Genomic DNA, 19,384 nt, shown 5'->3' on the forward strand with positions numbered 1-19,384 from the left:
GCGACCAAGTACTTCAGCTTTCAGCCGCCTGGCAGCCAGGGCTGAAACGTGGCTGCCCGCGCCTGCAACAGTGGCCCTAACGTGCCGCAACAGGGACTGCCCCTGCCCCCGGGACCCAACGGCGCCAGAATAGACTTGCCAAGGGCTACGGCCCGCGGTGGGGACGAAAAAAAACGCCGCGAGAGCGACAGCCTCTCGGCCCGGCGGCGGGGCCGGAGAAAGAGCGGCGCCCGCCGGTTGCCCGGGCGAGGGCGACGCCGCGCAGCAGCCGCCGCGCGAACAAAATGGCGGCGGGCGGCAAAAGCGGGGTCCGGCGGGGCGGCGGCCTGCCCGAGGTGAGGCGGTGGCTCGGGCGCGGGGCGACGAGCGGGGGCGGCGGGCAGGGTGAGGGGCAGGCGGCCGAGCTGGGCCCCGTCCCGTCCCGTCCCGTCCCGTCCCGTCCCGTCCCCTGACTCATTTTCGTTACAGGTGCGGAGAGCGCCCGGAGGCCCCTCGCCGCCCGCTGGGAGCAGCGTGGTGAGCGGTGACCTGCTGGCCAAGGAGGCGGAGTACAAGTAAGGAGGCCGGGGGGCGCTGGTCTGTCAGCACCTCACCGTCACCCCGCTCGCTCACGTAGCGGGGCTTGCAGTTAATCTCCAGCATCGGAATCTCTCAACCGCTTTTACCAAATGCACAGATGAGAGTACTAAAAGTGGGGTTGGAACTTTTTTTTTTTTTTCCTGCTGCAGTGCAGCTTTCCTACTGCCGTTTTGCACAGGAACATCAGGGTTGGCTGTGTGTTGCACTAGGCCTTAATTCAGTCATGGACATTAGGTTTTTCTGCTTAAAATAATAATAAAAAAGGTATTACTTTTAAGTTAGGAAGATCTAAGTGCTTAAGACTGTTTTAAAAAAGGCTTGAAGGTTCTGAAGCTTAAGAGAGACGCAACGATCCTGAAAGGCAGCCCTAATTACAGACCAGAAAGCACCTTGCTGCCCTGGTGTAAAAGCACTCACACTCCTTCCTGTCAGTTCCCAGCTCCTGTAAGTGGTGAGGCGTGTGGTGATCCAGTGTCCCGTTACACTATGTGAAAAGCCATAAAGTGACACATGCAAAAACACGAGCATATTTCAATCTATGTATATGTATGGTGATACCTTTTAATTTATATATTTATTTAATTGTATGTGACTCCTTACCCAACCCCTGCTGCTAAGTACACTTAAGATAAGTATTATAAATAAAAACAAAAGTGTTGAGGAATTAAAGACCTAAATGTGTATTAAGCAATGGCATAACAGAAAATAAGGGGCTCCCTTTCCCTCTCAGAATCATAGTCCAAATCTTACTGTTCAATATGTATATGGTGTTTTATTATAGATTTGATAGAAACCAAGGAAACTGTTGAATCAATTTGAATAATACCCTGAAGTATATTTGGTAGTTCATTTGTAGGAGTTATTAAAATTTCATTTAGTTAAGACGGGTACTGTCATAATTACATTTATGTCTCAAATCTTTCAGAGAGTCATTGACAAGCATTTGTACTCTTTCAGGCGACTGAATGCAGAATTAGAAGCAAAAACAGAAAAACTTGTGCGTCAGGCTGAAGAAGTAATGGTGAGTAGGCTATACAGACTGTTACTTAGCCTTGGTTCACATGCACACAGGGTCAAGTTTCAAAAGAAATTATTTAGACCATGACAACTAAAGGTATTTTGGTTTCAAATTCAATCTAAACTTTACTTCCTATTTTCTTCTTCCTTCAAAATTGTGAACGTCTACTAAAGACACATGTAGGAATAATTTTTGTATAAGTTCATCAGGTAGGTAGATGTTCACAGATGCACAGAGCACTTGCGCAGATTTATACATAAAAACATTTTACGATGTTTAAGTAAAGCCTCTGTGGATGTTTCCATGTCTTAAATAAAATGCTATTTTAGTATTTGAAAACCAGATAGTTCTGCAATAATCCTAGTGAAATAAGATCTACGTTGTTCAAGCTGAAAGGAATATAAAGAATAACAAATAGAAAATATGTAGTTAGTTAAAAGGAAGCTTTCTTAAAACAGAAAATTCTTCTGTTTGTTAGTAGTATCTTTTAAAATTGTTTTGGCTGTGTACCAATTTTTATATTAAAATTGGGCAAATTATGAAAAAGAGAGCGGGGTGGTCTGGTTTATACCCAAAACAGTTTAGAGAAGGTGCTCTGAATATTAGAAATATTTATTATAATGTTGCACTTCAGAAAAGGCCTAGAACCCAAATTCTTAAATATTCTGGAAAGATACATGTAGTTTGTCTACTGTCGAAACTTCATTTTTGTGTCCTATGAAAATATGCTCTCCTCTTGAGTTCTGATAAGCTCAGGCTAACTGCTTGGCATTTGAGCAGAAGCAGGTGAAACATCCAAAACAGCATCTAGTTTCTTCCCTTTAGAAAAACAGCAACAACAAAACCACTTTTTTCCCCTCCTCTAAATGCAGCAGTAGATCAGATATTCTTGGGACACTTAATATACCACATAGCACTGCCCGATTGCACAGATATAACAAAAGAGAAACAAGTCTAAGTTTAAAAAAGAAAAACTAAACAGGACAACTGCATTTAGTTTTTGGTTATGTTTTCTAACTGTAACTTAGAAACATAAGCTATCTGAACATTCAGTGTTAGATAGACTAAATTGTTTTCTTAAGTACATAAAGCATATCAGTGTCCAAATTATGGCTGTATTGCATAAAATAAAACAAAGATTTATTTTTAAGGGTTACTCTGAAATTAAAAAAAAAAAAATGAAAATTTGTTTCACCTGCTCTGCATTTGCTTTCTCATTTCAGAAAAAAAATGAGAAAGGGTAACAGCATCTCAGATGATAAGTTGGGCAAACCTTTTATGGTAAAAAGGCAGTAATTACATGTTGTGGAACAGAAATAAATGCTTGGGGATATCAGTGGTATTTTAATTTCCAGCTATCTTTTCCTATGTTTGAAAAAATGTTCTCTATGGTAGACTAAAGTTTCCCTTTTTTCCATAGACTATAGTTGTGATCTGTGATTTAAGAATATATAATTTATCTTTAATGGTTTATATTGTCCTATATTCTTTTTTTAAATAAAGAAAAGCCAAAAGGAGACACTATCTAGACCACTTTCAGTACAAACTCAGTTACATGAAGATGACAGACAGAGGTATGTGCTTTACAATTGCTGTGTATAATTCATGGGGAATCTTTGGCTCTGATGTGCACACCTTGACTTGCCCTATTCGTGCTCCGGTTTTGTCTTATTTTTGCAGCATACTGTATTAGTGGAGTCTGGATTTTATGCTATTTGAAATAATTGATACTAAACAACTATTTGTTGTGTTTTTAAGGAAGTCTTAATTTTGCTGAAATACTCTATCTAGGAGACTAAGTAGCTCTGACATCTGTAAAAGTGGGAGCAAAAGTAGCGGTTTTCTTTACAGTACAAAACGGTAGACATTGAGCAGTAGATATTTTGTAACCAGCTCAGCTGATAAAACAAAGAAATGCTGGTTCTCTTCGTTCTAATTTAACTTGGCTTAAATGCTTGTGGGACATGAAATGTGTGATTAAAAAAAAAAACGCAAAAAACGAAGATAGACAAACCTTCAGCTGCCACCCTCTGGTATTTGGATATCATTACACTTCTGAAGCCAACATACCTTGGGTCTGTATGAATTGGGCACAGCTGGGGGTTTTGGCCTGTATGTTCAAATTTGTTACCTCTAGACTGGATACCTGACAATATCTACTTAGATGTTCAGGGGCGTTATTACTTACTCAGTTGTTCAAGGGATTGTATATTGATAACACACGAACTGGGTGGATTTGAGATATACTAATATGCAGTTTAATCAAAGATCTGAGCTGGCAGATTCCTAAAAAGATACAAGGGTCAGACTACAAGCTGTTTCAAATGTTAAGCTGCAGTTGGGAAATGGTTTTGAAGTAGTATAGATGAAACTCTTCTAGAGGTGATCAAGTAATTACTTTTGTGCAAAGTAAAAGTGAAAAAAAAAAGTTTTCTATGACCATAAAAAAGCTTTTCAGTAACAAAAAAAGTATGACTACAATTTTGTGATGGAAGCCTGGCTACACCAGCAAAAAACTTCACTGCTATAATTACGATTATTCCTGAGCCATTTTGAGGCTGTGTGTGTCAGTTGTGGAGGTGAGGAAGAAAAAAACACATGTATTATCAGTATAGCTGTGCTTTGCAAATTTACTCTAGATCTTTCTTTAGTTTTGTGTTCTGCTGGATGGATTTTGACTACTTGACAGAAGATTTTTAGGAACTTCAAACCAGAGTTTGGTTATAGGGCTGTTTTACAAGGTAATGTGATCGGAGGAATCAGCCTTACAGAGGGAGTTAACAGCTATGATTGTATGCATTTGAAATAAATGGAAGTGCTGAAATAATTAGGAAAATGTTGGCAATTAGCACATCAGAGTAGCAGCTAATCTACCAATTACGTACGTAAATTAATAGGTCTTAAAACAACCACAGTCTGTGTTCTAGTAAACATTTATGTAAGAGAAGAATTGAAATCCCATGCTGTAGTGGAAAAAAAATAGAAATGTGTGCTAGGAATAGAGCACACTGATTATCCATGAGTGAACATTGAGGCCATTCAATTAGATTAGCTCCAAGTATTTAATATATTTTTTTCCAAAATCATGCAAGCAAATATGCCACAAATCTAAAGGAAGCACTTAAGATAATTTTGAAACCAGTTTCATTGTTTGCTTTATGGAGAATGAACACTAAAGCAACTGGAAAGAGGGGGAAACATTGAAGCAAAGAAGGAAATAGAATCAGAAAAAAAAGATAGGTTAGGTGCAAAAAAAATAGTAAGAAACGTTAAAAAGAAAAGGCAAAAATATTTAGGCTGCTCTCTAAGTCAGCATGTATTTTAAAATAAGTGACTCAGGATTTTATAGCTTAATATTTGCAGAGAAACTCGAATAACATCGAGACAAAGCCGCTCCAGTGACACTGCATTGAAATCAGCTTTTGTTTACACTTTCACTCTTCAGCGCATTGCCAGGCTCATGGCGCTGGGATCTGCATGCGCATGGGCAGGCACGCTATAGGCTTGGAATAGGATTAGCAAACACAAAGGGTTTGCTCATGCACATGCACCTCGTATTTACATGCTGAGATGGAATTGTTAAACATTAGCTTCTGTTTCATTGTCACCGCAATCGTCTGGCTATTTACTTGTATACCTTTTCAGGTTTTAAACATTAATTTTGCTTACCAACTATAGAGCTATATTACGAGTTTTTAAAAATGCATTGTCATCCGTGTGCAAGAAGAAGAAAAAAGTTAAATGACTTTGAGGAATTCAGTGAACAATGAGGTTTTTGTTTTACATTTTTGTCTTGCAAAGGCAGCCGTGAGGCAGCAGAAGCGGTAGGATCAAATTAGTCTATGGATGGAAAGAAGAATATTGTTTTCTTCAGCATCAAGTGCTGGATTTTCATATTTTTCAGAATAATATGCAACTTATTTCTGTGGCAGAAAATCCTCACCTTCTGCACTCTCCTGAAACTGGCCAATAGGAGGGAAGCATGAGGAAAATAGGGTAAACAGACAAAAACTAATCATCCTATTCTTGAAGTCTGTTGCCAACCACACAGATGATTTTTTTGATTAATCTGGAGCTTTGTGCAGATAATTCTTGCTGACGAATGATGGGTGTCTAAGATTTTTAAAGACAACCTGTGAATATTTGCTCAAATCTGCTGAGCCAAATCATTGAGGTGACTTGATGTGCCTAGATTTTAAATTTTGTTACTATATTTTTATTTATCTTTTTATAAGCTTCCATGTTAATTGAATAGCTAGAAGTTGTAAAAGGTGGTTAAAAAGTCATCTTTCAGTACATTAATACAGATCTACAGAACTCAGATTCTAAAAATAAATTATATGTATGACAAGAAACTTGAAGTTAATAGTATATAGTGTGCTAATATTTTCATCTTGCTTCCAAGAGATTTTAAAATATCATTTAACCTGAAGTTTAGTTGCTAAGAAGTATGGTTTCCAGCCAAATAAGCAGATAAGAAAGCTGCTCTTTCATTCCTGGTTTTTATCTGTAAAATGGATACAGTATTTGTAATATGCATTTCAGGCAAAATTCTGAGGCTTTTTTTTTGTATAAATTGCTCCCATCTCTTATTCACTTGACAGTCCTTGTCAATTGACTTAACAACAGTCAATCTAAGCATACCATAGCACTCTCGCCTAGGATGTAGAGGACACTGGTTTATATCATCATTTTCTTCGCTTTAATTCAGAGGCTTGAATGTCAGGTAAGTGTAAGAGTCACTGAACTGTTGGTGGTCTTTGGTAATGGTTTGTCAGTCCAGCTGTTGAAGCTGTTAACGCTCCACATGCTGGCAAAGTACTCCCTCATGCAGGGAATCATGGATCAAATAACCCGGTGTTTGCTGCAGTCACCTGAACAGCAAGAGATGAGATTCAGATTGCAGTACATAAATAAACGGTTATGTTGGAGACCATATTAGAATAAACGTCTTAGGCTCACCAGGTGATTTATGTAGCAAATGAGACAGAATGGAATGACAGAATGTGAGTGAACTGATGATTGAACTTGGTATATGTTCCTACATATTGCTGATTGTAGATATATAAAACATTACTCTCCTGATTCAGATGGTAGTGGATTTTTATCCTAAAATGTTTTTTTATACGCATTCAGTGAATTTTATTTTATTTTTTTTGTTCCTGCAGAGATCCACTCTTTCCTGAAGTTTCATGTCTTAAACACTCACGTACCAAGGTATCAATGTCAAAATTATCCTGGTTAATTTCTCTTCCACGTATTAGTTCCGTTTTTGAGATTGTGCAACACAGGGGACTTACATGGGTGGGAAGCCTAAGAAAAATGATGCTCAAACCTGAGTGCTACAGGGACAGGTGGACCAGCATTTCCAGTATTTTTTTTTCCCCAGTGCCACTTGTAGCTAGGTGGACTTCTACCACATTTAATTTCTTTTTTTAAGTTTCTCTTCTGTAAAGCTTATCTGTCGCTTCATAGAAGTGTTCAATGCTTTGAACGTCAATTTAACAATTCTAAGTGCAAAATATTAGAACATAATTCATTTCTTTCTTGCTCAGTATAGTATTAAAGGCAGTGCTGCAGTCTTCTAGTTGTACTAATAAACTAGTAGTCAAAATAACTTAATAAAGCAAGGGAAATATAATGTAAAAAGGGGATTGAGATTAGGAACCAACTGTAAAAAGTCAAAAGCCTCCAATTTACATTGAGTCTTTTAGGAGATGAGCTAAAGTTTCCAAAACGTTGTTTTCAGTCATTTATCATAATACAGTAGAGAAGACTAATTTTGGAAGATTATTTGCTTGGATGAAAGTAAGAAAATATTGTTAATCATTTTTTTTCTACAGGGAATTTATAAGATTAAAATAACACTTCTAAAAAAAACATTTTTGAAAGCACGATAAGCATTGTTCAAAGAAATGCAGTCTGTTGACAAATAGTGTCTCAACAATATTTGAAAGCCCTGCTTATGCATTAATTTATTATGAGTATCGCTGAAAGAGGTCCCACAAGCAAGTAACTATTGGATGTGTTATAATTTGGGCATATGGACATAAAACATGCAAGATAAGCACTAGTACAAATAAAACTGAAGAGATTTGGTGCTCTCCTGAGATTCTGAGGCTTTGGAAATCATTCTTATTCAAATTCAAGGGTACTTTCCTATATGAAAAAGGAGGGGAAAACAAACAAAAACATACTAGCAAGTAGTAATTTCTAACTGATAAAAATCACTGCTTTCTGGAAAATTTTGTAGCCACTAAACAAGAAGCGTGCTTCCGTGCCCATGGCTCAGAATAGACCATATTCTGGAAGTAAGGGGAAAAGAACAACTTCAAGGTATAGTATGTATCTCTTTTTTTGCTTATAACAAAATATTTTAGTTGCTGTTTTTGTCTTGCAGGTTATTTTTATTCGTATGTGCTGCTGTGTATAGATTTATCACACAAAGGCACGAAACTATTTCCTCTGTAGTCATCTCCACCTTGTAGCTGTCTCTGTTTACTTGCATGGAGCACCTGAAATCATTCCCAAACAGCTGATCATGACAAACTGTTGCTTTCTGCTCAAGCACTTCTCAAGGCTAACAGTTAAGCTGTTAACTCCTTGAGCAAAAGGATGCCTAATGAGCACGCTTGTGGGAGATAGGTCTGGGGCAACTGGAGAGAGCACACTTTGGTGCTGCAGGCTGATTTGTGATCAGACACATGATGCTATCTAGGGTCTTTGTTATTTTTGTGAATCTTGAGCTTACAGGACAAGAGAGAGTTGGTAAAAGTATCACAGCTCTCAGGGGCTTTCACCAAGTGCTGAAAAGCTTCAGCTCTGTAGACAGCAAATTTGAGGTCATATAACCAAAAATTTTAGGTCTGGACAAAAGAGTAGAAAAGTCATGACACAAATCTTGGGGGCGAATGAAAGCTGTTACAAGAGAAAATACAGACTTAGAGAAGATACCAAAATAGAATGAAAATTGTCTGCAAGATGGCACAACATTAAATTAGCACAGGTCAGAATTATCTTTTAGGATTTAGAAGTCACTTGTGGATCATTTGTACCTCTTTGGCTCAGGTGAGGCTGTCATGATGGCACCATCTCATGAGATTTAGAGACTGAGCTGTGCAGGTAGAGAACCTTTAAGATGAACACAAAGTTGTGGGAGAAGTGAACTGGCATGAGTTTTGAGGCTGCATTGGAATAAGGATACATTTGAGTAAGAGTTAGGAGCTTCAGATGATGTGGGAGCTAATGTCATTGTTTTATAAAAGAAAGCTGAGGAGATAGCCTCTGTAGCAGCTGTGTCATGTATGTTGCATTCATCAATGTTGTTAAAGGCTCTGGTATGCAACTATAAGGATTAACAAAGTTTCCTACCCAGGCATAATGATATATAAGTTGTGGCAGTAAGGTGGGCATGTAGGTAGAGAGAACGAAGTTGGAGAAGTTAACAGTGTGGGGAAGATATAGTCAAATTTAAGGCTGAAGATAGTAGTTTAGTCCAAAAGAACATTCTTCTGTTTCTTTCTCTTACCCTGATTTAGTTTTGAAATTGTCAGATGAGAAAAACACCATACTAAAAGCTTAGCAGAAAGTGGTATTGTTTCTCTGTCCCCCCATGGTAGTTCATGTATTAACATGAGCTGATGTAATTATGTGGAATACAATAAAGGTATTTTACATAATGAAAATGGCAAGTTGCCATTGATGCATTTTAGTATGAAAGAAAGCAACGAAGTTGTTTTAGGTATAGCAAATACTATATTTTTGTATTTTTTTTAATTATAAATGTAACATCTAGGGCTTGTGGTTTTTTTGATTTTTTTTTTTTTTTTTTTAGTACAGAAATAAGAAATCTGGAAGCACAAAATGCTGATCATGTTGCAGTACTGGAGGATTGCATAGATTTTTCTTTAGCAAAAACAGTAAGTGAAATTGAAGGAAAACTAGACAAAGGATGCTTGCCGGATTGTCTAGATGATGACATTATTCCAAACATTGGAAATGAAATCGGAGCAGGTAGGTTTCTTCATATGGTTACATACTTTATTCTTACTGCCTGACTGTTAGTAATGGTTTCTCTGGGGGGGGGGGAGGGGCGAAGAAAAGTAGACATTATAGGGAAAGTTCTAAAGTCCTTAATTTATATTATGGTAAAACAAAAAGGTTTGTCTTCCTCATACAGTCCTAAAGAAAAATGAGATCACATAGGAATAATCACGGGAAAAAGTGAATTTTTTTTTTTATCCTCATCTCCTCCTTTCTGAGTTGACATTTGAATGTTTACATATGTTGATTTGTGGCTACAACTTGATTCATTTCACTCGGGAAATGAAAATACATGATGCTATGATGCTAAACTTGTGTTTCCAAAAAGATGAACTTCAGTCCTTTGCACAGATTGTGGTGCTTGTTTGTCCTAGAAATAGAGTAGGAAGGGGGAATTGCAGCATTTACTTTAGCCAGTGAAGCTAAAGGCATGTTGCACATTTATCTTTTTGGCTCTAGTGTGATAAAAGCAGGCTTATGTAGTTTCTTATAATGCTAAAGTAAGCACGAAGTCAGAGATTCACTGCAGTAGTAAAAAAAAAAAAAAAAAAAACATAAAAAATCGAAAACAAAAACCTCTTCATGTAATCTAATAGCTGGGTATCAACAAGCATGCCAACACAAATGGCTTGATTTCTAACCTCATATAATTCTGTGCAAGTCTTACTTTAGTAAGTCTCCCAAAAGAGATCCTCAAAGCTTTCTTTTAAACAGTTCTTGTTCCTGAGGTAAAAAGAAATTGCTTTGGATTGCATTGAAAGCTTACACCATGTAAATTCAAGGTAACTCAAGGAGAATTGTTACTGGTGTCTATTAATCAGGGCCTGTAGACCAAGAGCATGTACTTGAGCATTGAGGATTGTTTCTTTCACTTCAATGATGAAGTGAAATGAAAACACTCTGGATTGATTTTTTTTTTCCCCCTGAAGTTTGTCATTGCTTATTTAGAATACCCTGATACCTCTTAGACAACATTAATGAGGTTTACTATTGTGTGTTCTTAATGACGCAGAGCTGCCGAAGACAGAAGGGAAGTTGTCTAGAAGTCTATGGACTAACTCAGTAAAAGAGGAGACGGAAATTATAGAAACAACCAATTTCTGCAGGCTGTGGTGTAGTCCTAGAGTGATCTATTGTGAGCTTACATTGTTCAATATACAGAAAAATAATCTGTAAAAAAGATGAATCATAGCATGTAAAGGAACTTGTGTATGAAACAATGATTTTAGGATAGTGAGAACTGACATGGAAGTCTTGCTGGAGAAGCTCATGCTACTGAGTGAGGTGATAGAAAGGAAATTTATATTGAGCATTAAAGAGCGCAATATAATACTGATTGAAGATACATTAAATTATACCTACTTCTTAATGGGACTTAAGTGTAGTTATTACTAATTAAGACAACTCCAAAAGCATAAACTGATTGTTCACAGTGGAAATAACCAAGTGTGTGTTAAAAATTGATAAGAAGATAACAGAAAACAAGATACTGTACTGGTATTGTTATGCACTATATAACTGATGCTATCCCATCTGCAGCATGACACATGGTTTTTACACACCCCATCTCAGAACCAGAATGCAGAGCTAGTAAGGACACAGGACTGAGTATATAGTAACAATCACAAGCATAGAACAACTTGAATTTGAATCTTAATGTGAAAACAAAATATTTGAGGGAAGTATACAAAATTCTGTAATGGAATCACTAATGGTGAACGGAAAGCTGACTTTCTGCAATAGAGATGCTAGGCAATGCCACATTAAAATGAATTTAAAGCAAGCTAAACAAACGCTAACAAAAAGCTAAACATAGCACATCGTGAATACCAAACAGTAGTATGTCTTAAGAAGAGAAAGAGTAATATAGAAGTATGTGAAAGAGAATTCAACTTGATGGCTTCAGTGCGGTCTCCAGCTCAGGAAATCCATAGCTACTAGTTACCAGAAGCTATTAAGTTCGTAATGAAAGGGAAAAAGTCAGTCAGTTGGTATTTTATTTTCATATGGTGTTCTCCTAAATCCTACTTATTACTGGCATCTGCAGAGTTACAACTTAAGCTGCAATAAACTGTTGATAAGGGAGGATGGGTGAAACAAAGAATTCCTATTACAGCAAATCAGTAAATGTAGCCATCTGTGCATTTACATTCAGCTCCAGGTACTCCTCCTCCAATTTATTCTTTTTCCCTTGTACCTACTGTGAATAATGGTAATTTCTATTTTGTTCGCTTGATCCTCATATTGTTACCACGCTTCATGCATGTGGAAGTTCAGAGGGAGTTCTTGTGAATGATCTGGGGAAGAGTGAGCAATGGGGATTAGAACACATTCTCTTCACATTTGGCTTGCTTTGTCATTATGGTAGTGTATTTCTTAGCTGTCCAAGAGCAATAAAGTACTGCCTTTGAAAAAAATAAATAAAAGTAATAAAATAAAAAAAAAAAAGGTTTGATTTTAAACTACTAATTGAATATTGTTAGCAGTGTTCTTAAGAAAGTACACTAGTGTGTAGGAGGGGTATTAATCTATTAGGAGGGTTTTGCAGTCTACATGTAATTCCTTGTTGTGAGCAGCATGAAATTACTTTGGGTGTAACTACACAAATTACAGCTACAGATTGATTGCAACATAGATGTGCCCTACAATGTAGTTTCCTTGATTTCAAACTCAAAACATGCTGTAATGTATAGTATGACAAAAGCTTCCAGTAATTTTCTATTTTGAGAAGAGACTCTTGCAGTTTAAAGATGCTGTGTTCAGTTATTAAAAAGAAAAATCTATCTAAAGCTACTCTAAGAATGAGAAACTTGCAACATTTATCTATAAACCTTACTTTTAACTTGCCTATTTCTCTTAATAAACAGTCAATATCGTGTGTTTTTAAAAACAAGATGATGAAACTGAATTGTTCTTATGTTGGTCTTGCCTCTTCTCTGCATTGAGTCATGAGTACTTGTGGATATTAAATAATTAATTTTTATGTTCACAGAAGCTCAAATCAGGTTTCTTAAGGCCAAGCTACGTGTTATGCAGGAAGAGCTGGACAGCTTAGTGAGTGAATGCAGGAAAAAGGTAAGATCTGAGTTTTCTTATCTGTAGAAATAGAGTACATCCCCCTTTTACAAATTATCAGAATAGAATCCCTTCACCTTTATTTAGGCTTTCTATTGTTTTTCTTTTTTTTCTCTTCAGTTAGTAAAGAACTAAGGTTCTATTAAAAAAAAAAAAAGAATCAAGAATAGTAATTTCTGTATAAACATGATCTTAAACTATAAGCTTTTAAAGCATACTTCATGAAAAAGAATTTGAGACAGGAATGAATGATTGGTACTGAACATGTGCCCCAGCTGTAGGGACACTGTGGTGCTGCAGTGTCCTATGCATCACTGTGGGGAAGGAGAACACTATCAGCGTGAGGAGGAGTCAAAATACAGATCTGTGATATACAGAGGGAAGATGAGTGGTGCCCAGAGATGGGTAATAGAAGGAGAGGGATGGAATGAGAAGTAAATTAAGTTTGTGAAATTTAGTCAGGTACTCTGGGGGTCCTTGATAGAAAAAAAATGTGCAAACAGCTCAGCTGTGATCCACTTTAAGTGGAATATTGTAATCAAAATGGAAATCAGGCTTCCCCATTCTCAGGACACCATTCGTACTTGCTGTGAAGGACTGCATTTGGGACTACATGTTTAGTGAATCAGGTTATGAATGTAAGGAAGGGGGAGACTGTACTGGTATCTTTCTGCTACAGTGTACTACAAGAGTTTTTTGATCTACACTGTCTGCCAATATACTTTCAGGTGATGCTCAAAACACCTCTGGAAATGTAAAAGCCGAAATAGTTTCTGTCTGTCTGCCAGAGGGATTGCCTCTTTTTCATGCATTCGGAACTAAGCAAGGATTTTGAACTAACTTTCCATTTTTTTACAATTACATTATTGTTGACTGTGGTCTCTTAACTTCAGAATGTTTTTTTCTTCCTTTTCCCCAGGCCCAAATTTGATGATGACATTCAGAACATATGACAAACCACCCATGTTTTTTCTGTCAAGGTTTTGATTGAGAGTTAAGAAGCAGGAGGATATTAAAAATTGTTTTGGAGATAGGTACCTAGAGAAAATCTGTAGAAGGAATTAGATTTTGATATTTTATATATGTACTTGATACCATATTTAGTATTTATCAATGTGGTTACTTCTGCATTTCTGTATATCTATGCTGTGATCAGAAGAAGGCTGTAACATCAGGTTTTCAGGACACTTTCACTTTCAGATTAAATACCATTTTGTCAGTAGCTATAGAACGTCATCATTCCATGACAAAAATACTATGGAGTTCAGTTACTCTAGCAGATGACAAGAGAAAACCTCGTACCTACTTCTGCTTCCATACTACTCTGTATGTAGTTTCTGTGGTGTGAAAATAACTTTATTACATTCTAAAGGCCCCAGGAAGAACATACTTGCAAAGCCTTGAGACAGACTGTGAGTTTTGCTTCAATTCACAGTACAATTATTATAAGGAAATTTCTTTTAAATATAAAGAATGGGAATATCTGAGATGCATGTGGTCACCGAACACTCAGGATAAAGCACCCATTTCCCATGTGAGAAGCATGTATTCCTGGGGGCTGGGAGGGTAGGAGAGACTTTTTTTTAATAGAAACTCCACTTTCTGTGCATGCCTTGTTATGTTTTTGATAAAGAAATGAAGGGCATAATGTAGTTCTGAAATAACCTACATTAGTATTCACTTACAGTGTTTAAAAGGATATAAATTTAAAATGCCTTTAAGTTATACGGCTTAATGTGGGATATAATTGCCAGTAGGTCATGAAGCTAGTACAGGATTCACTTTATGTTGAGAGAAACTTGGATTTGAATACTTGATGTATCCTGGAACATTAGCTTGCTTTTAAGTCAAAACCAGGTAATCCTTTAAAACATAAAGGATTGATTATCAGTAATTATATGCTCTTCTTTTTACTAAATTTTTTCCTAATTGTGTGCATTTAGCTATTCTCACAAAAATGTTATGAAATATCTATGTGCCATTGTTATTCATAAAATTCCATAACATTTTGATGGTTCTCACAGCCCTTGAGTTACAGGAAATCACATGTTTTACATATTACTGTAAGACGGTCCCAACTTAAAGACTGCAGAAAATTAGATGAGCAGAAAAATATTTTTTGAAGTACTGCTCTGGTAAATTCATGATCTGTTGTTTCTTTAGTTTGTCTCCAAAGTGTTGTGAAATCTATCATCATCTAAACATTTTGAAATAACATTTAAAAAATGATTATCCTTATATCTACAATATATATACTTGTAGTTTTATTTACAAAATATTACTATCACAATATTGTACTGCTTCCTTGCAACATTTTAATTTTGTTTTTGTTTTTGCTAATTGCTGTCAAACAGGATGATGAAAATCAGAGTTCAAAATCTCGGCTTAAGGATAGTGAGGAAGAAAAGACTAGACTGCAACGAACAATCAGCCTGCAACAGTCTCAGAATGAAAAGTACAAAATGTTGTCACAAGAAGCAAACAAAAAAAGTGAAGGATTACAACAAGAGGTCATTGCACTAGGAAAGGTATTGCAAATATTAGTCTCATTTATCTTGTGAAAGGGAAAAAAACCATCAAATCACCCTCTTCAGTCTAGCTTTACAAATTTGTATCCAACGATCTCATTAGCATTTCAATCTCTGATAACAGTCTTAGAAAATATATTTTAATATGGTCTAATCACTTTGTAGAAAGAAGAAATGACATTTTGTTAATTGTTTTTCTTCTGTTTCTACTATCATATATTCTATCTTTTAAAATTAAATTGTGTGAAAGATCTGCAGGAGACAAAACCACCTTTTCAGAAACTGCTGTCAAAGCCATAAAGAAATCTTGAAAATACAGGGAAATTGTATTTTTCTGGTTTTAATTGTAGTTGTTAAAAAAGCTGCAGCTCATTTTAGTATCCTCTGCTAGGCAGAGGAAAGGATGTCTCTGTTCTTCAAAATGGACTATTTGAAAATCAGCCGTTCCAATTTGGATGTATCAAAATTAACCTGGCTCCTCCTGCAGGCCGCATATGCAAAATTGTATACGTGCCTAGTTACAGCAGATGGCCTTTATACCCAGCTTTGTTTGTTTGGAACTTAATCAAAGAGCAGCATGTGTTTTTCTTTAATTTATGAGAGCTAGAGAGGTTGACATAAAAATCCTGTACTACATATAGTATTGTATAATGTATGTAATATAACCAGGAGAATGTTACAGTCAGGAATGTGGGGAAAGCAGAACGCGACCTTTAGCTTAACAAAGCCTCATTATACCTCCATTATATTGTACTATGCAACTGTATAGGTGTTCTTTCATCTTAGTGTTACAAAGTTCTGGCATTTTAAAACTAAAATGTACTAAGTTTGTGTGTAGTTCCTGCACAGATACTTGGAGGTTGTGAGTTCACTTAAGTACATACCTTGACTGTTGATTCTGTCAGGAAAATGTATGTTGGTTCTTGCATATTCGCAATTAGAAAATTTATCCCACCGTTTAAGATATATCCATTGCAATTAAAATTTTATTCACATCTGCTGTACAGCTACCATATCCAAAATATGGTCTCTTTCCTCCATTATCTTTGCTTTGAATTTACCAACCCCACTTTGGTTATTCCTAATAGGTTGGGTTTTCTAGAAATTGTCTAGGTCACTTATCAGACACAGTCATGACAAATGGTGGTAGTGCTTTAAAGTACTGAGAAGGCAAAAAAAAAAACAACACAATTTTGTTTATTTTTTAGTCTCTTCAGTATCCTTAGCAAACAAAAATCTTAACATGTTTACAAATGTGTTCACTTCTCTCTATATCCCAGTGTTGTAACTGTGCATGTTATGCGACACCCAGCTGGTAGTTGTCTGAACTGCTTCTGTTATGACATAAGTAATAGAAGACCAAGTTGTGATACGTGTTATGCCACGTTCGCTTAGATTCTCAGCAATTTATACAAGTTCATTAATCTCCCAGTTGTTCTTTTGTATGTACCTAGGCAAAGAGTTCCACCAAGTTTTCACAATTTACCTGAAACATGGTAACTAATTTTGTTATTTCTACGTTTCATTCTTCTGCTCTCTGGTCTCCCTGACTCTTATTTTCTTCTAACCATCTGCCCCCATCTAGGTGATCTAATAAGCGCTACCATCATTTTCTGTTTGCTGCCTAGTTAGAAGAATATTATTTCCTCTATGTTCTCTCCCACTTGTTAATTCAAATTAGTTATAATGTTACATAAAGTTTAGGGAAACACCAAACTTTTGCTCTTAATCTTTTGAAGACTTTGTGCAGGGATTTTACAGCTTGCCTTGAAGAAAGTCTTAATGTTAAACATCTTCTCTCAAGTGTTTTTTGGGGGACAGGGGTAGCAACAAAATAAAAAATGTTGAAGCAACGTCTTTGCCAGCTGCTGGGGAGGTACATTCACCAATACCATTTTGAAGAATTAGTGAGATGCAGCTTGCTCTCCTCTTTTCTTCATCCATGTTGGAGAAGATTTCCAGCTTCCCAGAAAGACCTAGTCCAGTCATAATTTACCATTTTTTTTTTCTGGGTATACTTGTCAATTAGATGTTTACCTGGGTACAATATAAGCATACTAAAGTGTATTTCTTGGATAACTGATGGTTACTTAAAGTAACCACCACAACAGCTTGTGTGGAATTGAGGAAGTGGAACAACTGCTCAGAACAAGAGTGCCTAAGGGTAAAGGGTTAAAAATAAGACATTCCCCCAACCTCAGTTTGTTTAAAATAATCTTTCTGTACCCAAAATTTGATTATTTCTTTTTCACAAATGACAAGATGTGCTCTTTCTGCCAGAATTGTTTATTTCTTCTACTTTGTCTTTCATCTATATTCTCTGATCTTTAATCTCATTACTCTGTTTCTCAGCTTGGTCTCTTTTTCTTATTTCCCCACTTACAGCACTATGAAATACACTCATCAGAGATAAGAGGGAACTGTTTTGATTGTTGCCATAAACACTGGATGAACTATTTTCTGCTAGATGAAATAGTTACTACCCTGAGGCATCAGGGTAGGCTGTTTTAACTTCTAGTTTGTAATTACATGTGATAAGCTGTGAGAAAAAGAGGTAAAGAAGCAGTTGCGAATACTAGCCACCATTCTAAAGTCTGCCACAGATTGAACATGGCAGCACTTTCCCCCATTTTTTAGACTGGGCATACCAGTGGTCTCCTGTATCAATCCTGTGGTCTTACATGATCAGCTCCACAATACTCTAAGAGAATGCTAAAAGAGAGCTTAGAAAGACTTTTCAAGATTTAAAAATCTTTTCAAGATTTAAAAGGAGGAGGGAAAAAGGGGATAACAGTGGTATTAATGGTCTTTGATTCTATTCACAGGCCACAGAAGTCCGCTAAGTTCTCAGGGATGAGCCTTGCTGCAAATGTCTTGGTTGTATGGTATTCGTTACAATACCATGATTCATAACGTTTGTTTTTAACCTTTTCTTCCTATATAGGAACTAGAGAATTTGAAGCGTGTACAAAAGCAGGCCGCAACCAGTCAGAGTGCAACAGAGGTTCGCTTAAATAGGGCCTTGGAAGAAGCAGAAAGATATAAAGTGGAGCTGCATAAACTGAAGCAAAGTAACAAGGTACAGTGGTTCAGAAGAAAGTTCCAATTTGTGATTACTCAATATTGCTGGAATGAGACAAATCAGCTTTGGAAGTACAGCGTCCTTTACAGACTATCCCAGAAGTAACTAACAGCAAGTCATCAAGGGACTTGATAACATCGCTGATGATACTGCTGGAGGAAGAAATGCGTAGAAGAAAATTATAGCCTCTCATTTTTTTGCCTTTTTTTTGATAATAAATGTACCTAGAAAGGGAGGGGAAGTACACATACACAACTAATACATACACAGGCAAACCACATTATTAATTTATCTTATATTATTTATTCAGTGGAGCCAGCAAATGTTATTTTTTAAGTTCTTATTTCCTTAAGTTTTAGTGAGGGAATATTTTGATGCATCCATTCTCTTTTCTGAAATGTCATTTGTGGCTACTATCATCTGTCACTTTGTTACTTTATGCCAAGTTTCTCTGGTTAAAGCTTCACTTGAATGAATAATCCATTTCTCATTTTCTTCCCATGGTAGGATGTAGTTAACCAAGAACTCAAAGTAACTGAAGAATTAAAAACAGAAAACAAGAAACTGCAGAAAGAAAAAGGAGAGCTAATTGCAGGTTTCAAAAAGCAGCTCAAGTTAATTGATATTTTAAAGAGACAAAAGGTAAGGACACAAGTACTGTTGTATTTCAGATAACTCTTACCTGAATTGGTCTGTTGTCAAGTTATGTACTCACATAAACTAGAGCCCCAAGACCAGGAAGTTGGAATACAAAGGAACAGCAGCTTTTATTAGCACATGTTGCTAACATTTTTCTTTAAAGTAAAAGCTGGTCCTCTTTTGGATTGACTCCATTCCTAATTTGGAACATATCCTGTTATGGTAAAAGATTACTACTGACGAGCTTTGAGACAAAGAATATCTGTTTGTTCAAGAATAAATATTGTTCAGGTTGTAACATCAGCTCCCTGCAGTGCTGTGTCAATAGAATCCATTTTAGCATGAGGTTTTTTTGTTTTTTCCTCCAGCATATTACTTGCATATCATTAGCTGAAATATAGCGCCCTCCCAGGATTAAGG

The 19,384-nt window shown here is 36.6% G+C and overlaps 1 protein-coding gene across 2 annotated transcripts in view; it reads left to right on the forward strand.

The window, feature by feature from the left end:
• Nucleotides 1-190: 190 nt before the first annotated feature.
• TEX9 (testis expressed 9) overlaps nt 191-19,384 on the forward strand; it is a 37,516-nt gene continuing 18,322 nt past the window's right edge. Inside the window, exons 1-11 of one of the 2 annotated variants that reach the window (XM_040570669.1) lie at nt 191-335; nt 469-554; nt 1,537-1,600; nt 3,101-3,171; nt 6,766-6,814; nt 7,851-7,933; nt 9,432-9,610; nt 12,633-12,715; nt 15,070-15,243; nt 18,188-18,322; nt 18,833-18,967. In XM_040570669.1, coding sequence (XP_040426603.1) covers nt 285-335; nt 469-554; nt 1,537-1,600; nt 3,101-3,171; nt 6,766-6,814; nt 7,851-7,933; nt 9,432-9,610; nt 12,633-12,715; nt 15,070-15,243; nt 18,188-18,322; nt 18,833-18,967 — 1,110 coding nt within the window. In that variant the 5' untranslated portion in view covers nt 191-284. The remainder of the gene's footprint in view (nt 336-468; nt 555-1,536; nt 1,601-3,100; nt 3,172-6,765; nt 6,815-7,850; nt 7,934-9,431; nt 9,611-12,632; nt 12,716-15,069; nt 15,244-18,187; nt 18,323-18,832; nt 18,968-19,384) is intronic. The other variant, XM_040570670.1, reaches the window with a different exon arrangement.

This window comes from Cygnus olor, chromosome 11, assembly GCF_009769625.2.
Source record: "Cygnus olor isolate bCygOlo1 chromosome 11, bCygOlo1.pri.v2, whole genome shotgun sequence".
Classification (NCBI taxonomy): domain Eukaryota; kingdom Metazoa; phylum Chordata; class Aves; order Anseriformes; family Anatidae; genus Cygnus; species Cygnus olor.